Source organism: Cervus elaphus, chromosome 19 (genome assembly GCF_910594005.1).
Source record: "Cervus elaphus chromosome 19, mCerEla1.1, whole genome shotgun sequence".
Taxonomy (NCBI): domain Eukaryota; kingdom Metazoa; phylum Chordata; class Mammalia; order Artiodactyla; family Cervidae; genus Cervus; species Cervus elaphus.
The window spans coordinates 52,795,022-52,817,510 of NC_057833.1; the positions used below are offsets into that span (position 1 = coordinate 52,795,022).

The 22,489-nt window shown below is 34.4% G+C and overlaps 1 protein-coding gene across 11 annotated transcripts in view; it reads right to left on the reverse strand.

Annotated features, from left to right (window-relative positions):
* The window catches only part of STXBP5L (syntaxin binding protein 5L), a 327,812-nt gene that overhangs the window by 196,970 nt on the left and 108,353 nt on the right, over nucleotides 1–22,489 (reverse strand). For all 11 annotated transcript variants that reach the window (XM_043874859.1, XM_043874853.1, XM_043874861.1 and 8 more), the window contains 2 exons: nucleotides 9,850–9,984; nucleotides 3,435–3,498 (listed from right to left, as the gene is read on the reverse strand). In XM_043874859.1, coding sequence (XP_043730794.1) covers nucleotides 3,435–3,498; nucleotides 9,850–9,984 — 199 coding nt within the window. The remainder of the gene's footprint in view (nucleotides 1–3,434; nucleotides 3,499–9,849; nucleotides 9,985–22,489) is intronic.

The following is a 22,489-nucleotide window of genomic DNA, read 5'->3' on the forward strand; positions in this document are numbered from 1 at the left end:
AATTAAAAGGAATTCAAATTGAAAGCAAGGAAGTAACTCTATTGGCAGATGACATGATACTTTATATAGAAAATCCTAGAGTCTCCACCCCAAAACTATTAGAACTGATAAATGAATTTAGAAAAGTTGTAGGTTACAAGATTAATATATAGAAATCTGTTGCTTTTCTGTACAATAACAATGAACTATCAGAGAGTAAAAGACAATGCCATTTAAAATCCCACCAAAAAGAATAAAACACCTGGAAATAAACAACCAAGGAGATAAAATATCTACACATTAAAAACTATAAAACACTGAAGAAAGAAACAGAAAATGATACAAAGAAATGAAAAGACATCCTGAGCTCCTGACCTGGAAAAAATAATTTTGTTAAAATGTCTATACACACAAAACAATCTCCTGATTTAATTCAATTTCTATCAAAATACCCACGAGATTTTTTTTACAGAACTAGAATAAATATCCTAAAATTCATATGGAATCACAAAAGATGCTAAATTGCCAAAACAATCTTGAAAGGAAAGAACAAAGCTGGAGGTAACATGCTCCCAGACTTCAGACTATACTAAAATGCTACAATAATGAAAAAAATCATGGTACAGGCACAAAACAAGACACATACAACAATAAAACAGAATAGAGATTCCATAAATAAACCCTTGTACCTACAGTCAATTGATATACAGCAAAGGAGGCAAAAATATAAAATGGAGAAAAGACAGTCTCTTCAATAAGTAGTTCTGGGAAAATTGGAGAGCTACACGTAAAACAGTGAGAATAGACGATTTCCTCATACCATATACAAACATAAACTCAAAATGGATTAAAGATATAATATTAAGCCCTGAAACTATAAAACTCCTAGAAAAAAAAACAGGAAGAACACTTGACACAAATTGTAGCAATATTTATTTTTCTTAAAAACTGTATCCTAAGGCAAAAGAAACCAAGCAAAAATAAACAAATGGGGCCAAATTAAACTTTAAAAGTTTTGCACAGCAAAGGAAACCATTGACAAAATAAACAGACAGACAACAAAATGGAAGAAAATACTTGCAAATGATATGACTGAGAATAAATTGATACTCAAAATACATAAACAGCTCATACAACTCAATATTTAAAAAAAAACAAACAACCCAAGTAAGAAATGGGTAAAAGACCTAAATAGACCTTTTTCCAAAGAAGACATACAGAAGCAAACAGGGACATGAAAAGATGCTTAACATTGCTAATTACTAGAGAAATGCAAATCAAATACACAATGAGATATCACCTCATACCTGTCAGAATGACTGTCATGAAAAAGTCCATAAATAACAAATATTGGAGGGGATGTGGAGAAAAGGGAATCCTTGTACATGTAGGTCAGAATGTACATTGGTCCTGCCACTATGGAAAGAAGCATGAAAGTTTCTCAAGAAACTAAAAATAGAACTACCATATGATCCAGGAATTCCACTCCTGGGTATATATATATTAACACAATGAACACACTAATTCAAAGAACACATGCATCCCAATCTTTAGATTGCTATTTATGATATCCAAGATATGGAAGCAACCCAAGCAGTACAGGAGACCTGGGTTCAATTCCTGGGTCAGGAGGATCCCCTGGAGAAGGATATGGCAACCCACTCCAGTATTCTTGCCTGGAGAGTCTCAATGGACAGAAGAGCCTGGCAGACTACACTCCATGCGGTCGAAAAGAGTCAGACACAACTTAGTGACTAAACCGCCACCATTATGATACCCAAGATATGGAAGCAACCCAAATGTCCACGAATAGATGAACACATAAAAAGAATTTGGCAGTTATATATATACTTACATATATGTATATATATATATATATACACACAATGAAATATTATTCAGCATAGAAAGAAACAAAACTCTACCAAATTCAGCAACATGGATAGACTTAGAGAACATTATGCTTAGTAAAATTATTCAAACACAAATACATATGTCACTTACATTTGCAATCTAAAAATAATACAAATAAGTATATACAGCAAAACAGAAATAGATTCACAGAAACAAAAAATAAACTAGTGATTACCAAAATGGAGATGGAAGGGGGAGGGGTAAATTAGTGGTACAGGATTAAGAGATAAAAACTATCATCTATAAAATAGATAAGCAACAAGGGATATTGTATAGCATAGGGAATTAGAGTCATTATCTTTTAATAATTTTTAGTGGAATATAATCTATAAACATATTTAATCATTGTATTTTATACACAAAACTAATATAATAATGTAAATCAACTGAATTTCAATTTAAAAAGTAAATCTGAATGACACTTGATTGGAATTACACTATTTATAAATCAATTTGAAGAAACTCAGTGTACTTTCTCTTACTATCAGGGGACTTGTCTTTCAGGCTCAGTATTTATTAGGCTAATCCAGTTTCCATTATTTAAAAATAAAGAACCAAATCTATATAATTTATTTGTGTGTTTTATATAGTACTTAGCAAAAATATATACACTTGAAGAGACAATATTGATAATGAAAGTGACACTTTAGAGCTTTTATCAACTTTGTTTTTCATCATTAAAGTGTGCATGCTCAGTTGCTCAGTCATGTTTGAGTCTCTACGACCCTATGGACTGTATCCTGCCAGGCTTCTTTGTCCATGGGATTCTCCAGGCAAGAATACTGTTGTGTTGCCATGTCTTCCCTCCAGGGGATCTTCCTGACCCAAGGATCAAATCATTAAAGGAAAATTATGAATAATGGAAATTATTTCTGCAATCTGAGAACATTTTCTATATTATTATCTATTTATAAAATTAAGATTGGCTAATTTATGATTATTTAATATTGCTGTTTATCATTACCATTATGGAATGTCATGGGCCAATGATTAATGATATTGATAATATTTTTAACTTTAAGCATAGAATACTTGAGAACTAAAATTGTTCAACATGTTATATGCCTTCCTCAAAATTCTGCCACTAATAGTAAAGAACCCGCCTGCCAGTACAGGAGACATAAGAGACCCGGGTTCGATCCCAAGGCAGGAAGAACTTCTGGGGGAGGAACTGCAACCCACTCCAGTATCCTGCCTGGAGAATCCCAGAGGCAGAGAAGCCTGGTGGGCTCTGGTCCACGGGGTCGCAGAGTCGGACACAACTGAAGTGACTTAGCACAACACAGCACATGTGCTATATGCCTTTCTCAAAATTCTATAATTAAATATCAACTTAACTCTAGGTGAAACTAATATTTCAATTTGGAACCATTATTAGTATAAATAATACATTCATTCATTTGCTCATTCATTCATTCAACATGTTTTTAGATTACACTTAATGTACTATACTAGATGTTATATATAAAATAACAGTAAGAAACACCTTTATTCAAGAATAAGAAAAATAAATTCAAGAATAATGGTATTGTAATACTCACTTTCCCTTCATCTCTTGGACTATCACTTAAATGCACAACTGGACCTGGATGAGTCTTTGTGGATCTGTTAAATCAATTCAAGAGAGTCACTTTAAAAAAACATTAAAACACTTTACCATTAGAGACTGAAACAAAGGAATTAAGATTACAGTGAAATACACTCCCAATATTCTGGAGCTTAGCATAAACTAATTTGAGCTCTTGGTTGTTTTTCTTTAAGACTATTTTTCTTTTCCCTACTAACTCTATTAAAGTAGGACTATTTTAAAAAATCTAGTTTAAGAACATTGATCCACATAACAATGGCATTCTTCATTATCTTATATGCTTATCTCTGTGTTGCTAGATCTGCTTCTCCGAAAATTTAAGAATGAAGTTTTACTTATACAGAAAAAAGGACTTATATGACCACAAGGGTGATGCTGTAAACTTGTTTCAACTAAACTGCAGAGTACATATAAAATTGAAAATTTCCTTTGACAAGAAATTTCTGATTTTGCTTCTAAAGGATAGTACAGGGGCTCCTTTGATCTACAAATAGATTCTTGCCAGTGATAGTTATCTTACAAAAATCTGAGAAATTGGGGAAACCTACTTCACTGGTTATGTCTCATTTATCTGGTTAATGAGGATAATCAATAACAGCCTAAGAGCATATTGTTGAAAGGATCTTTGCTCTGCTAATCTGACTTTAAATTTATCCTATTCCAATATTTGGCATGTTTTTTATGTTTCCTACCTTAACTGATACCACCGTTGAGTATGATTATATCACGAGTAAATATGACATGAACTGATATGACATAGATTATTGCTCATTTTTCCACATCCTGTCTTCAATGACCTAATTGTGCCAGATTAACCCTATTTTAAGTATACTTGACATAGTTATAATTTATGTCTTAGGCACACGTGAAAACCATCAAATATTCTGCACAAAACAAGAAAATTTAAATATCAGAAATTCTTTGGAGTCAGACAAAAGTGACAAATTATGTAACTCCAGGTTCCCCAGATACAACTCCCTAGAGTAACTCAAAGAATTATTAATAAATACATATTTATTACATATCTTATCAGTGGTTTTGTCCTAAATTTTTTCACTTAAAAATGGAGATGATAGAGTGAACCTACTCAACAATAGTGAGGATTAGCATATACATACAGCACTTAACGTAATACTAAAACATAGTACTCAATAAATAGTATGTATTAAGTTTGTTGTAAATCATTGGAATAATTAGATACTAGAGTTACTATTTGCATTCTAGGATATGTTCAGGAAGAAAAGGCTTCATAAAAAGTTTATATAGTTTTTTGCAGTTCTCCTATATTTATATGTAATATATCATTCACATATAAATGCACTGCTTTATTATAGTATAAAGGCCTCTGATAAAAGACAATGTCCTTCAATTATCTTGTAGTAACTAATAATATCCAATAAACCAAAATTCCTATGTCTCTTGGGTTTGATTGGAACAACAAATACCAAAGTGTACTCCACGATAAACTAGTGAATATATAAGGTGTTTCACATAAAGAGTGTTCTATATCAAAAAAAGTTTGGGAAAGTCTGAATTAAAGTCAAATATTTTGTTTTTCTTTTCTAGAACTTCTCAGAGTCATGATACGCAAATCAACATTGCAAATTTTCTGACCATATGCAAGTTAGACCATATGCAAGACTAACTTATCAGACTCTGCAAAACACTTAAGTTTAGGAAAAAATCTAGAGTTAAAGTTATTTGTAATAACTTTTTAAGGCTATAGAAGAGATTTTTTTTAATTGTAAAAAATAAAAGAACCCTGAAAGTTAGAAGATAACGGAAGTTAAAAGGGAAACTCTCATTTCTATACATGACTATTAACATTTTGATGTATTTTTTTCTGACTTTTTCCACCAACATTGAATTTTCAAAAACTACCAAGCATTCTTTTAAAAAATTATGGCCATTAGAAACTACTTTAAAAAGCAATTGTGTACTATGGATTCTGTAAATCTCATAGAAATTGCTTTAGATAGAATTATCAATGAACTTAAATTCATGGGACAGTCATTTAAACAATACCCAGTAATTCTAAAATCCCTATTTATTTCACTTCCTCCCATTCATCACGATGGCTTCTTGATAGTTTCCTTTGTGGACTTTCTCTTCCCATATCTTAAATACTGGTATTCCTTTGTATTCTGTTCTAGACTGAAATGTATTCCCATATTATATATGATCATGAATTCCAGAGACCACAGGAGCCAGGTAGGTATTGCAAATGAATTCAATAGGCTGAATAAGAACTGTGCCAAACTGGATAGCACATTGAATGTGAATGTGTTAGTCGTTCAGTCGTGTCCAACTCTTTGAGATCCCACAGACTAGCCCACCAGGATCCTCTGCCCATGGGATTCTCCATGCAAGAATACTGGAATGGGTTGCCATGCCCTTCTCCAGGGGAGCTTCCCGACCCAGGGATCGAACCTGAGTCTCCTGCATTGCAGGCAGATTCTTAACCTCCTGAGCCACCAGGAAGCCCATATGTGAATGATAACACATTACCCACCTACAAAAGGAAAGTTGTTAGTTTCAGTTGATTACTGACTGCCATGCAAGAATACTGGACTGGGATTGTTTCATTAGGAATTTTTTTCATGAAGCTGGAAATTCAATTTTTCATCTCTATTCTACCAGTTCTTAAATACTGGAAACTAATAATTCAGAATATACTTAAATACTTTGATGGGCAAACAAAACATACCCGTGAGTCAAAATTGGTTCATTGTCTACAAGTTTGCTACCTCATTTATATACATTCTCCATGTACAATCTCATATATTTTCATAGTTTCAATGTCTATGTAAATTCTGATGTCATTAGGTTCAGAACATACATAGAGAATATTCTGATATATTCCATATATCCCACATCCTTCCATTCTCCCATACCAATTCCATTTGAATAACTTAAAAACACACACAACTCAACCTACCTAAAATTGAGCTCATTATTTTACTCCCAACCTACTTAATCTCCTGCTTTCTTTCACTAAATGACACCCTCGTCCACACAGTTACTCAAGCCAAATACTCACTCAATTCTCTATTATTCTTACATCTTCCCACAAGACCCAAGTATTGCCTCTTCTGGCTTCTAACTATTTCTTTAATGTGTCAGCTTATCTTCACTCCTAAATCCTCCGTAATTTTTGCCACAAATACAGTCTTTTATCTTTTCAATGATTTCTCCATACCTGCATTCAGAGTAGACTTTTTACGTGCAAGTTTGGTCAAGTGAATTTTTCACTTAAAACCCTTTAAAACCTAGCTCCTAACCTTAGATAAAGTCTAAATGCTCAAATTGGCTTATAAGACTTTCATACTATGTATCTTTATTATCTTCTCAGCTTTATCTCTTGCCATCCTTTCTCCTAGCCATTCCCAACTAACTAAAATCCTTAAAATTTCTGTGCAAGGAACAAAATCTCTCTCACACTCTATCCTTTAACATTTCTGTTTCCTCTTCTTGGAAATCGTCTCCCCCAATTCATTCTCCATGCATCTGAGACTCATCCTTCAGATCTCATGGATGTAACTTCCTTCACAGATACTTCTCTGAGACCTCACATCTATATTAGGCATCCTTCTTATGAAATTTGCAACCTTATATTTCCAATATAGTGTAATTGCCTTTTTACTTAATCTCACCTTTATTACACTGGAATCTCCAAGAAGAGAGAAATTATGTCTTGCTAGTTTATACTGGTTTCCAGGAGCTAGCATATCATAGTGCTCAGAAAATATATTTGAAGACTGTAAGCCTTATATTTATTATTTAGTTCTAAAGTTCATGCTCAAATTTTTAATCACATGTAGAAAAAATAGCGCCCCCCCCCCCCCGCCATTTTTTTCCTTAAAGCTGGGACTGCTCTGCAGAAACACCTATCTCTGTGCTATACTCTGGAATATATTTTCCAATTAAATTTTTTTAATGTCATTTTGTTATACTACTATTTTATAAAGACATTAGTATAAAGACTATTTTCTATAGACATTATTGTTTCTACAGACATCACAAAAACATCAGTTTCCAAATAACTAACATATACACTATGGGAACACAAACAATTTATAATTATGAGGACTGCCTACAATTAAAATTGGGAGACTTCACTGAAAACACAAACAAGCTAAAAAGACAAACATTGAATGAAAAGTATTTCAAGAAGTTAAAATAGAAATAATCTCACACCTTAAAGATAATTCTGCATTTCTCACGCTTAAAATGTCCTGTTAAAATTTGTGTAAAGTTCTAATTACAAAATGACTCTTCTTAATTAAATGCATATTTTATTACTGTCCCAAACTCTTAACAGATATTACTAAGTGGTTTGCATTTCCTAATGTATCTCAAGAGGTAAAGAGCTAAAAGACTGACTGTTCTAGGAAGTTGGGATTTAAAATTAAATCTATCTCAGTGGGACTATATTACCATGGAACACATTTTTGGAAATCTGGTCTAAGTAAAGCAATAAACAGTCAGGAGATAAGGTGGCTACTAATAATTTCTTGAAGCTATTTCAAGGCTATTTTCAGAGGTACATACAACCCCATAAAACACTATATTTATATAATTGGGAGATTCTATTCAGAATCACATGTATAAGATATTATGAAAAATAAAAATGCCTTATTTTATTTCTTTAATTTCTCCTAGTTTTATCCTCCTTTATAATATACATTTTAAAATCTTCATTAGTTCAGAAAATATAAAGTATATAGACTATGTAAATACATATAGGGTATAAGTCATAGTTCAGGTAGTATTAATCTGAATGATGAAAAGGATTTGTTAAGTAAATGAATATAGAAATAACACTGCAAGAGTGCTGAAATATTTGATCTGTTTACAAAAAAACCTTCTTAATTACTTTAGCAGCATTGAACTGACACAAATCTATTACTATTTGTAACTAATAGCAAATTTGTATAAAATCTCTACCTCTCAGGTGTACTTATGTCTATTAGTATCCCAAAACATTAAGAAAACAAATATTAAGCTCAGTGTTACATAGTGCTTTTATAGATTTAAGATTATAGGGGCAAAAGCCTTTCCCAAATAGCTGAAAAAATAAATACTTTTTGAGAGACACATAACTATCTATAGGACAAATGTTTTTAAAAATATACACATAGAATGTTAAAATGTATATGAACAAAAAAGCTTATACCAATCATAATTATAAATGAAACCTTAAGTCAACGGCACTGTTTATGTATTTATCATACTAATTTTCACTAATGTCATTAGTTATTTAGTAGCTGCTCTGTGGAAAGCACCAAAATAAGACAAACATGAAAAAAAAAAAAGAGCAACAAACAAAGAATTCTGCCCTGAAGCTATTCTTATTCTAATGAGGAAGAGTTACCATTAATTTAAAAAAAAACCTCATTAGGACACAATACAAATGGATAATTGTAATAAGAACATAACTATTAATATCCCCTCCCTATCAAGCAATATACATGTACAATGAAATACTGGGAATAGGGAATAGTAGATTTATTATGAAAACCAAAGTCAAATTTCATGAAAATAGGCTGTTTTAATCAGAGTTTTAGAGAAAAACAATTATATAACTTAGAATATGTATATGTAAGAGAGAGAATGAGTCAATCTCAAGTCAAATGTACCTTATTAAGGACTTGGTATGTACAGAACATAAACATTTATTAAAGAAAAATAGTTTTCCCAATTAACACACTGACAAGGAGAATTGTTTGTATATATACTATAAAAGGTGGCTTGAAATGCCATAAAGTTTCACATTTCAGGGATTTCACATTTTACATGTGCAGAAACGTAAATATCAGTGCTAAAGTGAAAATGGTAATTGCCATCAGCCATATATCCAAAGAGCTGTATACATCACAATGTGAAAGATACTGATGAAGTGATTCTTTTTAGAACCCAGAAAAATATGTTACTGGGGCAAGCAAAGAATAAGCTATCAATATTTAAAAACATGTGAACTGACCATGATTATTTTAAAATTAAACTATATGTGGTAATAATCCTCTTGCCATTCCCACTGGAAGGGGCTATACTGACTGTAAAGAAATGAGATGATTTTCATGTGTACCTTTTAGAATAAGCCTTACTATTTTACCACAGAGCTTGGATACATAGCAGCCCTTAATTATTTATAATATTTGTAAAGGCTAAAATTAGCATCTGTCAATACTACAATATCTATTTTTAAAAGACTTTATAGTTTTCAATTATTTTAGATGAACTTTTCACTCAAATTCATCATAAATTAGCTACTGATGCTTCAAATAACTCTAGAATTTGATATATATATATATAAAACTCTTAAAAATATTTAATCCAAATATAGTGGTATTCAAGTTCAAACTTACAGTTCAATTGCCTTGTTCCACATGATAACATATCCAGAAAGAATGAAAGATTCAATATTTACAATATGTGTATTTCCTCTTTCTGTTCCAACATAGAGCCATTTACTCTGGAAAGGTAGATGACAGTAAGTAATTCTGAAAGAAAGAAAATTACAATTAAAATATCTAAATTTTATATCTGGTCAGAATTAAATTTTCTTTACACTTTTTACAATGATAGTTTTATAAAAATAAAATTTACTATATACTCAGTAGAACTTAATTATTAGCAGAGTTTATAGGGTAAATGACAAGACTGTGTCATTAAAAATAATAATGATAAAGCAATCACTATTAAATAAGTGTCTGATATGGACACTGATATATATTATTTCTAATTCTGAAAATAGCACATCAAGACATATATACAACTTTTCTTTAGAAAGAGGAAACTGAGGTCAGGAATTTGTACTTCTACTTGCCTAGGACTGACAGTTAATAAGCGGCAAAACTGGGATTCAAATCCATTACTGTCTGGTTGAAAAATTACTGCATTTCTACAAAGCTATGTTTGGATTTTTATAATAATGTCACTTGAAATAAAAATTAGGTATATATGAAACATAATTTTCAGAGTTCTCAGAGAGACTGTAGCTTTGTCTACATGAAGCAATAAATTATTTACTTTTTTCCTGATGCGTGGCATTTAAATAGTATAAAGAAAACTTGCAAGGTTAAAGATCCATTGTACTATTTCTTTATTTTTTTGTTCTGCCTTTATCTTCACAGTAGGCTTTCTGACCAATTCTGGGAACTTATTCCATAGTCAGAGCAACCATGACTCCTACATATGAAATCTGGGAATTTATTAATCTTCTATTCACAGTATCATCACTTTTTCTAGTTTGGCCTACTTATGCCCCTTAACCACTTTTAAAAAGACATGGGGGATGAGTTCACAGTTATCTTCTTGCCAGAACTTGTTATTAAACCATAGTATTTCCTAGAATTTATTTAGAAACAGAGCTGGCAAACTGTTAGAAGAGAAAAACAGAATTCTGATGTTAAGCAGATAGACCACTATGAAAAAAAAAAAAAGGAAAGTGAATGATAAATTCTAAGAAGGATTTCATCTTGTACCTCTTTATGTAACAGTGAACATGCAGCATGTCAAAGTTATATTTTCAATCTGGTTCACTGACTTTCTCTACACCCTTGTGTGTGTGCATGCTCAGTCATGTCTGACACTTTGCAAACCCATGGGCCTAAATACAGCCTGCCAGGCTCCTCTGTCCACGGGATTTTCCAGGCAAGAATACTGGGGTGGGTCGCCATTTCCTATTCTAGGGGACCTTCCTGACCCAGGGATCAAACCCATGTGTCGTGCATCTCCCTGCACTGGCCAGGCAGGTTCTTTACAACTGCATCACCTGGGAAGCCCAAACTTTATTCAAAAGTATTCTGCTGAAGGCACCTAGCACACTAAATTCAAAAACTAGAAGTCTTGTTATTACATACACATTTACAGAGTTAATTGATAATTTAATTAAAATATAACATATATGATATTAGATAATTTTGATTAAACCTAAAGTCCAGAAGTACTGTTGCCAAATAAAGTTCTAAAGGAAATAACTTAATAGTCATGTTTCTAGTCAATGGACAATCAATTTCCAATTCAATCTATGTAGAAAAAGGAAGCTCATTTTAAAAAGGATTTATGATCACCCTTTCTGAATAATCAATAATAAAATCCTTTACAATTATACAGTGGAAATGACAGATTCATTAGATTTGATTAGACAGAGTGCCTGAAGAACTATGTTCAGGACACTGGCTTGGGACACTGTACAGGAGGTTCGGGACACTGTACAACAGGCAGTGATCAACACCATCCCCAAGAAAAATAAATGCAAAAAGACAAAATGGTTGTCTGAGGAGGCCTTACAAATAGCTGAGAAAAGAAGAGAAGCTAAAGGCAAAGGAGAAAAGGAAAGATATACCCATTTGATGCAGAGTTCCAAAGAATAGCAAGGAGAGATAAGAAAGCCTTCCTCAGTGATCAATGCAAAGAAAGAGAAGAAAACAATAGAATGGGAAAGACTAGAGATGTCTTCAAGAAAATTAGAGATAGTAAGGGAACATTTCATGCAACGATGGGTTCGATAAAGGACAGAAATGGTATGGACCTACAGAAGCAGAAGATATTAAGAAGAGGTAGCAAGAATACACAGAACTGTACAAAAAAGATCTTCACGACCCAGATAATCACAATGGTGTGATTACTCACCTAGAGCCAACATCCTGGAATGTGAAGTCAAGAGGACCTTAGAAAGCATCACTACGAACAAAGCTAGAGGAGGTGATGGAATTCCAGTTGAGCTATTTCAAATCCTCAAAGATGATGCTGTGAAAGTGCTGCACTGAATATGCCAGCAAATTTGGAAAACTCAGCAGTGGCCACAGGACTGGAAAAGGTCAGTTTTCATTCCAATCCCAAAAAAAGGCAATCCCAAATAATGCTCAAACTACCGCACAATTGCAATCATCTCACACGCTAGTAAAATAATGCTCAAAATTCTCCAAGCCAGGCTTCAGCAATACGTGAACCGTGAACTTCCAGATGTTCAAGCTGGTTTTAGAAAAGGCACAGGAACAAGAGATCAAATTGCCAACATCATCCACTGGATCACTGAAAAAGCAAGAGAGTTCCAGAAAAACATCTATTTCTGCTTTATTGACTATACCAAAGCCTTTGACTGTGTGGATCACAATAAACTGTGGAAAATTCTGAAAGAGATGGGAATACCAGACCACATGACATGCCTCTTGAGAAACCTGTATGCAGGTTAGGAAGCAACAATTAGAACTGGACATGGAACAATAGACTGGTTCCAAATAGGAAAAGGAGTACATCAAGGCTGTATACTGTCACCCTGCTTATTTAACTGATATGCAGAGTATATCATGAGAAACACTGGGCTGGAAGAAGCACAAGCTGGCATCAAGATTGCTGGGAGAAATATCAATAACCTCAGATATGCAGATAACACCACCCTTATGGCAGAGAGTGAAGAGGAACTAAAAAGCCTCTTGATGAAAGTGAAAGAGGAGAGTGAAAAAGTTGGCTTAAAGCTCAACATTCAGAAAACTAAGATCATGGCATCTGGTCCCATCACTTCATGGGAAATAGATGGGGAGACAGTGGGAACAGTGGCTGACTTCATTTTTTGGGCTTCAAAATCACTGCAGATGGTGACTGCAGGCATGCAATTAAAAGACACTTATTCCTTGGAAGGAAAGTTATGACCAACCTAGATAGCATATTAAAAGGCAGAGACATTACTTTGCCAACAAAGGTCTGTCTAGTCAAGGCTATGGTTTTTCCAGTGGTTATGTATGGATGTGAGAGTTGGACTCTGAAGAAAGCTGAGCACTGAAAAATTGATGCATTTGAACTGTGATGTTGGAGAAGACTCTTGAGAGTCCCTTGGACTGCAAGGAGATCCAACTAGTCCATCCTAAAGGAGATCAGTCCTGGGTGTCCATTGGAAGGACTGATGCTGAAGCTGGAACTCCAATACTTTGGCCACCTCATGCAAAGAGTTGACTCATTGGAAAAGACCCTGATGCTGGGAGGGATTGGGGGCAGGCGGAGAAGGGGACAACAGAGGATGAGATGGCTGGATGGCATCACCGACTCAATGGACATGAGTTTGGGTAAACTCTGGCAGTTGGTGATGGACAGGGAGGCCTGGCGTGCTACGATTCTTGGGGTCACAAAGAGTCGGACACAGCTGAGCGACTGAACTGAACTGAACAGCAGAATGGAGGAAACAGAGAAAGAGTCAGTGAACTCAATTATAAAACATTTATCCAATCTGTAAAACAGAAAATAGATGTTAAAAAAATAAAAAATCAGAGACTCATAGAACTGTGGGACAAAAGCAAAAGATCTAAAATCATGTTATCAGTTTCCCAGAAGTAAAAGGATGGGACATAAAAGTAGTTCAAAAATGTTTAGAACCTTTCCAAACGTGGGAAAATTCAAAACCAAGGATTCATAAAACTGAAAAAAAAAAACAAAAAAAAACCCCAAACCCAGAAGGATAAACCCAAAGAAATAAAACCAAAATCAGAAAACTAAAAAGAAAAGAAAAAAATCTTGAAGGTGGTAAGAGACAAACAACACTTTAACTACAGGGGGAACATTCCAATGATAGTAGATTTCTCATCAGAAAACAGGGAGCCAAGAGGAAGTAGAGCATTACTCAAGGGTATAAAGAAAAGAACTGTCAACCCAGAATCTATCCACACCAAATATATTTCTATTTTCATTAAAAATGAAGGAAAACCAAGAAATTGTCACTAAAAGATCAACTCAAACAGAATGGTTAAAGGGAATTTACTTAAAAAAAATGAATGATAAAAAAGGAATATCTGAATATCAAGTGTGAATAAAAATAACAAAAAGTAAAAATATAAATAAGTATAATGTATTTTCATTCTCTTGAATTCCCTAAATTATGTTTGACAGGTAAAAAAAAAATTTAACAGTCCTATTTGGTTCTAAATATAGAGGAGGAAAATTTATTATAAATGAGGGAAATACAGGGAAATAAAAAAATTGGTCTTTATACTTCATTAAAACTGTGAAAATGCAATAGCAAAAGACTGTGATAATTTGTTTATATATAATGAAGCACCAACAGCAACCTCTAAAGAAGTGAAGTGATACAAAGAGTCACTAAAATATAAAGGTAAACAAAATAAAATTCTGGAAAAATATTAAAAACAGAACAGCAAGAAAAAAATATCAGATGAAAAATACAGAGATTTTCTCTAACAGGAAGACTACAAAAATAAAATGAGATCTTAAGTCCTGAAGTATCAATTACAGAAAACATAAACACCAACCAAAATACACAGATTGACAGATTTGAGTTTAAAAAAAAAACCCAACTATACACTGTCTACAAGAAACTTTACTTATACTGAGCTAACAAGAAGGACAAGGTATACCACACAAACATTAATCAAAAACAAGCAGAATAAGTTATATAATATCAAATAAAAAAAGAGTTCTGAGGCAAGAAAATAACCAGAGAGATATTGTGTAAAGATAAAATATCAGTCCATCAAGAAGAAATAGTAATCCCAAATGTGTGTGCATACACCAAACAACAGGTTGCAAAATACATGAAGCGAAAACTCATAAAACTGAAAAGAAAAAAAGAATTTTTGATTCTAGTAGGAGACTTCAACACCTGTCTCTAGAAAATCAGTAAGGATATAAAATAACAATACAGCCATGAGTCAACAAGAAGTAATCAACATTCATAGATTAATCTGCCAAACAGCAGCAAAATAGACATTCAATCCTAGAAGTCACAAAAAAAAACATATACTAAGACATGATATCCCGAGTTAAAAAACAAACCTCAATAAAGTTAACATAATCCAGGTCATATAGAATGTGTTATCTAAACACAATGGAATCAAACAAGAAATCAACAGAAGAACGATAATAGGAAAAATCTCCGAATATTTAGAACTAAGCAACATACTTGTAATCCATGGGCCTAAGAAGTCGTCACAAGTGAATTCAAAAAATACACTGAACTGAATGACACTGGAAATGCAATATATCAAAACAGGTGGGAGCTTAGATATTGATTTGAAACTTTTCCTAAAGCAACACCAAAAGGGAATTTATAGCACTGAATATTTATGTTACCAAAAGGAAAAAGTTTCAAATCAGCATCTAATCTCCCACTCTAAAGAACCTAGAAAAATAAGAGCAAAAGAAATCCAAACCAAGTAGACAAAAAATAATAATAATAAAAGAGCAGAAATTATGAAACTGAAAATAGTAAAACAATGGAGATATAAAGCTAAGGTATGAATTTAAAAACAATTATAGAACTTGAGTGCTAAAATCTACAAAACACAGATGAAAGAAAAGATATAAGTAAACAAAGTGTGTTCATGAATTTTAATACTCAACATTGTAAAAATGTCAATTTACATTTTTATAAAACTGACATAGTATTTCTATAGATTTTGTTGACATGCTTATTTAAAATTTATATGAAAGGCAAAGGAACAAGAATAACTAAAGCAACTGTGTAATTCATAATCAATGAAACAAAAAGCAATTCCTTGAAAAGTTCAATAAAACAGAAAAATCTCTGGCAAAACTGACAAGAAAAAAAGATAAGAAAGACAATTTACCAATATTAGGAATTATAAAGGAGGATTACTATAAATTATATAAAGTTAAATATGATAGCAAAAATTTTACAAAGTCTATCTGACAACTTATGAAGTGAATTAATTCCTCAAAAAAGCAAAAATCAGAGCAATTCCCCAAATCTGAAGTAGACAGATTAGTCCCTATAGCTACTAACAAACTTTAATTTATAGTTTTTAAACTTCCAGAAAAGAAATCTTCAGCCCCATGTGGTTTCACAAGAGATTTTATCGAATATTTAAAGAAAAATTATCACCAATTGTAACAATCTTTTCCAGAAAATACAACAGGTAAAACTTCCCAAGTCATTCTATAAAGACAGGATTACCTGAGACTGAAATCAAATGAGGACAATATAATAAAGAAAACCAGAAGTAACTTTTACTTGTCATTTTAATTTAGTAAAGCTGGGAAGAGGGAGAAAACTATGCACCAATAATCCTCATGGATACTGGTGTAAAAGTCCTTAACAAAAGCTTATCCAATAGAATACAGCAATATATAAAAAGACCAACAGAGGCTTATCTCAGAAATGCAAGGCTAACTCAATATTTGGAAATCAGTCAATGTAATTCATCATATAACAGTTTAAAAGAGATAGATAACATGATCATATCAATTGACGCAGAAATAGCAATTGACAAAATTCAACCCTCATTCACATTAACAGCAAAAACAGTATTAGAGAGTACTCTCTCAACTTCATAAAGATCAGCTTCCCAAAGCCTATAAGAATATACTTAGTAGTGAAAGAATGAATGCTTTCCTCCCTAAAGATCAAGAACAAGGCAGCATGGCTTTTCTCATCCTTCTCATCCTTCTTCTTAAACATAGTTTGAGGAAGTTCCAAGAAAAAGAAATAAAGGCATGGAATGCATAAAACTTCCCTGTTTGCAGATAATATGACGGTCAACATAGAAAATCCTAAGAAATCTGCAAAGAAACTCATAGAGTTAATAAGTTCAGTAATGATGCAGCATATAAGATAAACATACAAAATTCAGTTGTATTTCTATCTACAAGCAGTGAACATGTAGAAGCTGAAAACTGAAATGCAACACCACTTAAAATCACTCAAAATATGATATGCTGAGATATAAATCTAGAAACAATTATGGAACGAGTGCTAAAATCTACAAAACCCAGATGAAAGAAAAGATATAAGTAAACAAATTGTGTTCATGAATTTTAATACTCAACATTGTAAAAAACATCAGTTGACATTTTTATAAAACTCTGGCAAAGTATTTTTGTAGATTTTGTTGATTTGCTTATTTTAAAACTTATATCAAAAGGCAAAGGAACAAGAATAACTAAAGCAATTGTGCAAAAGAAGAATGAAGTGGGAGGAAACAGCCTACCCAATTTTAAGACCATTTTTATCTACAGTAAATAAGACTGTGTTGTATTTGCAGAGGGATAGAAAGATAGACCAATGCAACAGAATAGAAAACACAGAAAAATAAACCCATATAATAGGTCCAAATAACTTTTGACAAATTTGGAAGGCAATTCAATGAAACAAGGTCAACAAATAGTACTAAATACTGGATATCTTCTGAAACAAAATTGAATCTCTACCTAAACTTCAAACATTATACAAAAACTAACTTGAAGAAGACCATACATTTATATTTACATGTAAAATATAAAACTCTACCAAAACAGGAGAAAATCCTTGGGATCTTGGATGAAGTAGTAAGTTCACAGATTTGATCTCAAAGTGAGTGATCCATAATGACAGAACTAATAAATTGTGCTTCATCAAAATATAAAACATCTTCTATACAAAAGAATCTCTTATGAGCATGAAAACAGAAACCACAGATGAGAAAATATTTAGAAATCACATATCCAACAAAAGACTAGTATTTAGAATGAATTTTTAAATGCTCAGAACTTAATGGTTAAAAGTAAAAATACATGAGAAAGTGCTGACAAATGGAAAATCAATTTTACTGGACCCAGGAAAGAACTGAAATCTTGGAACAAACTACAACTTCAAAATTTCTATATAAGAAGGAGTTCTTAGGGAAACCATAAAACAAGGGAGACAAAATCAAAACACTAGAAAAATCTGAAGCTTCTGGTACCCATAGCCACCGTAAACATCGATACAGCCTAACTCTTTATTGTGTGAACATAAAACTTGACATTAAAGGCCTATCTAGGGAATTTCTTGGTGGTCCAGTGGCTAAGACTCTGCACTCCCAAAACAGGGGGCCTGCTTTGATCCCTGGTCAGGGAACTAGATCCCACATGCCACAACTAAGACCCTATGCAGCCAAATAAATGAAAATAATTTTTTTTTAAAGGCCCACATATCTCAAGTACCGAAACTCCAATACTTTGGCCACCTGATGCAAAAGGCTGACTCCTTTCAAAAGACCCTGATGCTGGGAAAGATTGAGGGCAGGAGGAGAAGGGGACGACAGAGGATGAGATGGTTGGACGGCATCACCGACTCAATGGACATGAGTTTGGGTAAACTCCGGGAGTTGGTGATGGACAGGGAGGCCTGGCGTGCTGCGGTTCATGGGGTCGCAAAGAGTTGGACGCAACTCAGTGACTGAACTGAACTGAACCTCAAGTACTATTACCCAATACACACATTAAACTTTCAACAAAAAATTACAAGGCATGCTAAAAAGCAAGAGAAAACATATGAGGAGACAAACGAACATCAGAACCAGACTCAGATGTGACAGAAATAATATACTTATATTTAGGTAAGAAATTTTAAATAACTATGATTAATATTTTAAGTGCTCTAGAAGAGATAGTAAAAGATATGAAAGATGGGTAGTGTAAGAAAAGAGATAAAAACAACAGCATTTCAAATGGAAATGTTAGATATGAAAACCATTGTAAAGAAAATAAAGAATGCATTTTCATGACTTCGTCAACATGGCCAAATTAACAATCAATGAACTTGAACACAGGTTATTAGAAATTTTCAAAACTTGTATACAACAAAAAAAAAAAGAGGCAAGAGAAGAAAACTCAAGAACTGTGGGACAGTTTCAGAAGGTGCAATATACATATAAATGGAAGACCAGAAGAGAGAATTGAATAGAAGTATTTGAAGCAAAAATGGTTAAGAACGTTCCAAAATTAAAGACAAACATCAAATCACAGATCCAGGGAGCTTAGAGACACCTGGGAGGCAAAAATATACAAAATCTACACTTAAGTATACCATACCCAAACTGCAAAAAACCAACAACAAAGAGAAAATCTTGAATAAATCCAGGGGTGGAGGGAAAGCCCCTAACCTACAATACTTACAGAGAAAAAAGGATAAGAATTAGAGTAGATGTCTCATCAAAACCATGCAAGAAAGAACTAAAGTGGAGTGAAACAATTAAAGTGCTGATAGGAAAAAAAAAAAAAAAAACCCTCATCAACCTAGATTTGTATGTCTGAAGAAAAGATGCTCCAAGTGTGAAGAAACAAAGACACTCTCAGAGTGCAGCCACTATGGAAAACTGTACGGAAATTTCTCAAAAAATTAAGAATACAATTACCATATGATCCAGAAATTCCACTCCTGGGTATACATATTTTTAAAAAAATGCAAACCACTAATTTGAAAAGATATACACACCTCAACCTTCATAGTAGCACTATTTACAATAGCCAAGAAATGAAAGCAACCCAAGTATCCATCAACTGATGAACTGATAAAGAAGATGTGATACATACACACAGATGCAATGGAATATTACTGAGATGTAAAAAGAATGAAATTTTGCCATTTGTAGTAATGGGGCTGGACCTAGAGAATATTATGCTTAGTGAAATAGACAAAGACAAATATTGTATGTTATCACTTTTATGTGGAATCTAAAAAAAATAATACAAACAAATGTATACAGGAAAATAGAAACAGACTCAGATATAGAAAACAAACTAGTGATTACAATAGGCAGATAGGGGAGGTAGGAGGGGCAAATTAGAGACATGGGATTAAGAGATACAAATTACTATGTATAAAATAGATAAGCAGCATCATAGATAAAACACAACCAACAATAAGAATCAATCTCTTGAGGAGGGAACTAAGATGGCGGAGGAATAGGATGGGGAGACCACTTTCTCCCCTACAAATTCATCGAAAGAACATTTGAAAGCTGAGCAAACTCCACAAAACAACTTATGATCGCTAGCAGAGGACATCAAACACCCAGAAGAGCAGCCCATCATCTTTGAAAGGAGGTAGGACAAAATACAAAAGATAAAAAGAGAGACAATAGAGTTAGGGACGGAGATCCTTCCCGGGAAGCGAGTCTTAATAGAGGAAGGTTCCAAACACCAGGAAACCCTCTCACTGGCAGGTCTGGGGGAAGTTTTCAAATCTTGGAGGGCAACCTATCTGGGAGGAAAAATAAATAAAACCCACATATTACACGCCTAAAAGCAACTCCCAGCAGAAAAGTACCCCAGACGCTGGCATCCGCCACCAGCAAGTGGGGGAGGAACGGAGAGGAGCGGGTGGCATTGCTTAGGGTAAGGACCTGGCCTGAATGCCCTGAGGGCAATCGGAGGGAGCTAACGTGAGATAGCAACTTAAACTGTGGGATAGCAAGAGAGAGAGAGAAGTAAGGTGGGAAAAGCCCTAAACTTAGGCACTACCCGCCGGCTCCCAGAACAAAGGACTGAGCAAACACCAGAGAAGAGCTAGCAGGTGGCAGACCGGCCCATCCCCCACCGGAGGCAAGAGGCAGGAGGGAGGGGAAAGGGGCAAACTCGGCCCCAGAGATGGCACCCCATACCAAACTGCAAACAGGCTTCCAGCTTCTAACCAAAGACTTCCTTGAGATTCTGGATAGTCGACATCCGCCAGGAGGGTCGCAGCTAGAGTCCAGCTCCCCAGAACTGACACAAGGCGCACCCAACCGGAGCACAGGGAAACTGAGGCTGGGCCCGTGGAGGGGTTAAGGCACCCTGCACCCAGGGAGAGTGTGCCTGTCAAGCTCCTGGCTGCCTGAGCTGCTCAGACCGGGGAAGGCACAAAACGCAGGCCCAACTGAGTCTGTGCTTTTGTGGAATACCTGAAAACCTGAATCTTAGCGGCTTAGGCCTGGGAAGTCCACGCAACGCAGGGCCCGCTCCCTGGAGAGCAGCCTGGAGCCTGAGCAGTGTAGACGGGAAAGCGCATACACCTGCCCCAAGCGGGGGCAAACCCAGTGTGGCCTGAACACAGAGAGTGCTCCCCACACAGGCCAGTGACGCTTGTCTGCAGCGCCCCTCCCTCCCCACAGCATGACTGAACAAGCGAACCTAAACAAGAGACCACCTCCGCCTGCGTGTGTCAGGGCAGAAATTAGACACTGAAGAGACCTGCAAACAGAAGCCAAAGAAACAAAGGGAACCGCTTCAGAAGTGACCAGTGCAACAGATTAAAATCCCTGTAGTTGACACTGACTACACTGGAAGGGGCCTATAGATAGTGAGAAGTGTAAACTCGAACAAGGAGTTATCTGAAACTGAACCGAACCCACACTGCCCACAACAGCTCCAGAGAAATTCCTAGATATATTTTTACTACTATTCTTTTTATTTTTAATTAAAAAATTTTTTTTCTCTTTCTTTTTTTACTTTCTCTTTTTCTTTCTTTTTTTTTTAAATCCTCTATTACTCTTTAATTTTCATTTTTATAACCCACTATAAGCTGGCAAAAAAAAAAGACCCCATTTTTAATGTGAACTTCATATATATTTCTTAAATTTTTTTGTGTTTTTGTGGTTTTTTACTATTGTTTTTTTAAGAGTCTAACCTCTACTCTAGATTTTTAATCTTTGTTTTTCAGTATTTGATATCAATTTTGGACATTTAAGAATTCAACCTTCAGTACCCATTTTTACTCAGGAGTGTGATTACTGGTTTGATCACTCTCTCCTTTTGATTCTCCTTTTTCTCCCCCGGATCACCTCTATTTCCTCCCTCCCCCTTCTCTTCTCAATCCAATTCTGTGAATCTCTGTGGGTATTCTGGGCTGCGGAGAACACTTAGGGAACAGAGTAAAACCTAGATCTGCCTTCTCTTGAATCCCCTTTTTCTCCTCCTGCTCACCTCTATCTCCTTCCTCCCTCTCCTCTTCTTCATGTAACTCTGTGAACCTCTCTGGGTGTCCCTCACTGTGGAGAATACTTTCACCATTAACCTAGAAGTTTTATTATCAGTGCTGTATGGAGGGAGAAATCTTGAGGCTACTGAAAGAATAAGACTGAAACCCAAAAGCAAGAGGCTTAAGCCCAAAACCTGAGAACACCAGAGAACTCCTAACTACAGGGAACATTAATTAATAAGAGATCATCCAAAAACCTCCATACCTACACTGAAACCAACCACCACCCAAGAGCCAATAAGTTCCAGAGGAAGACGTACCACACAAATTCTCCAGCA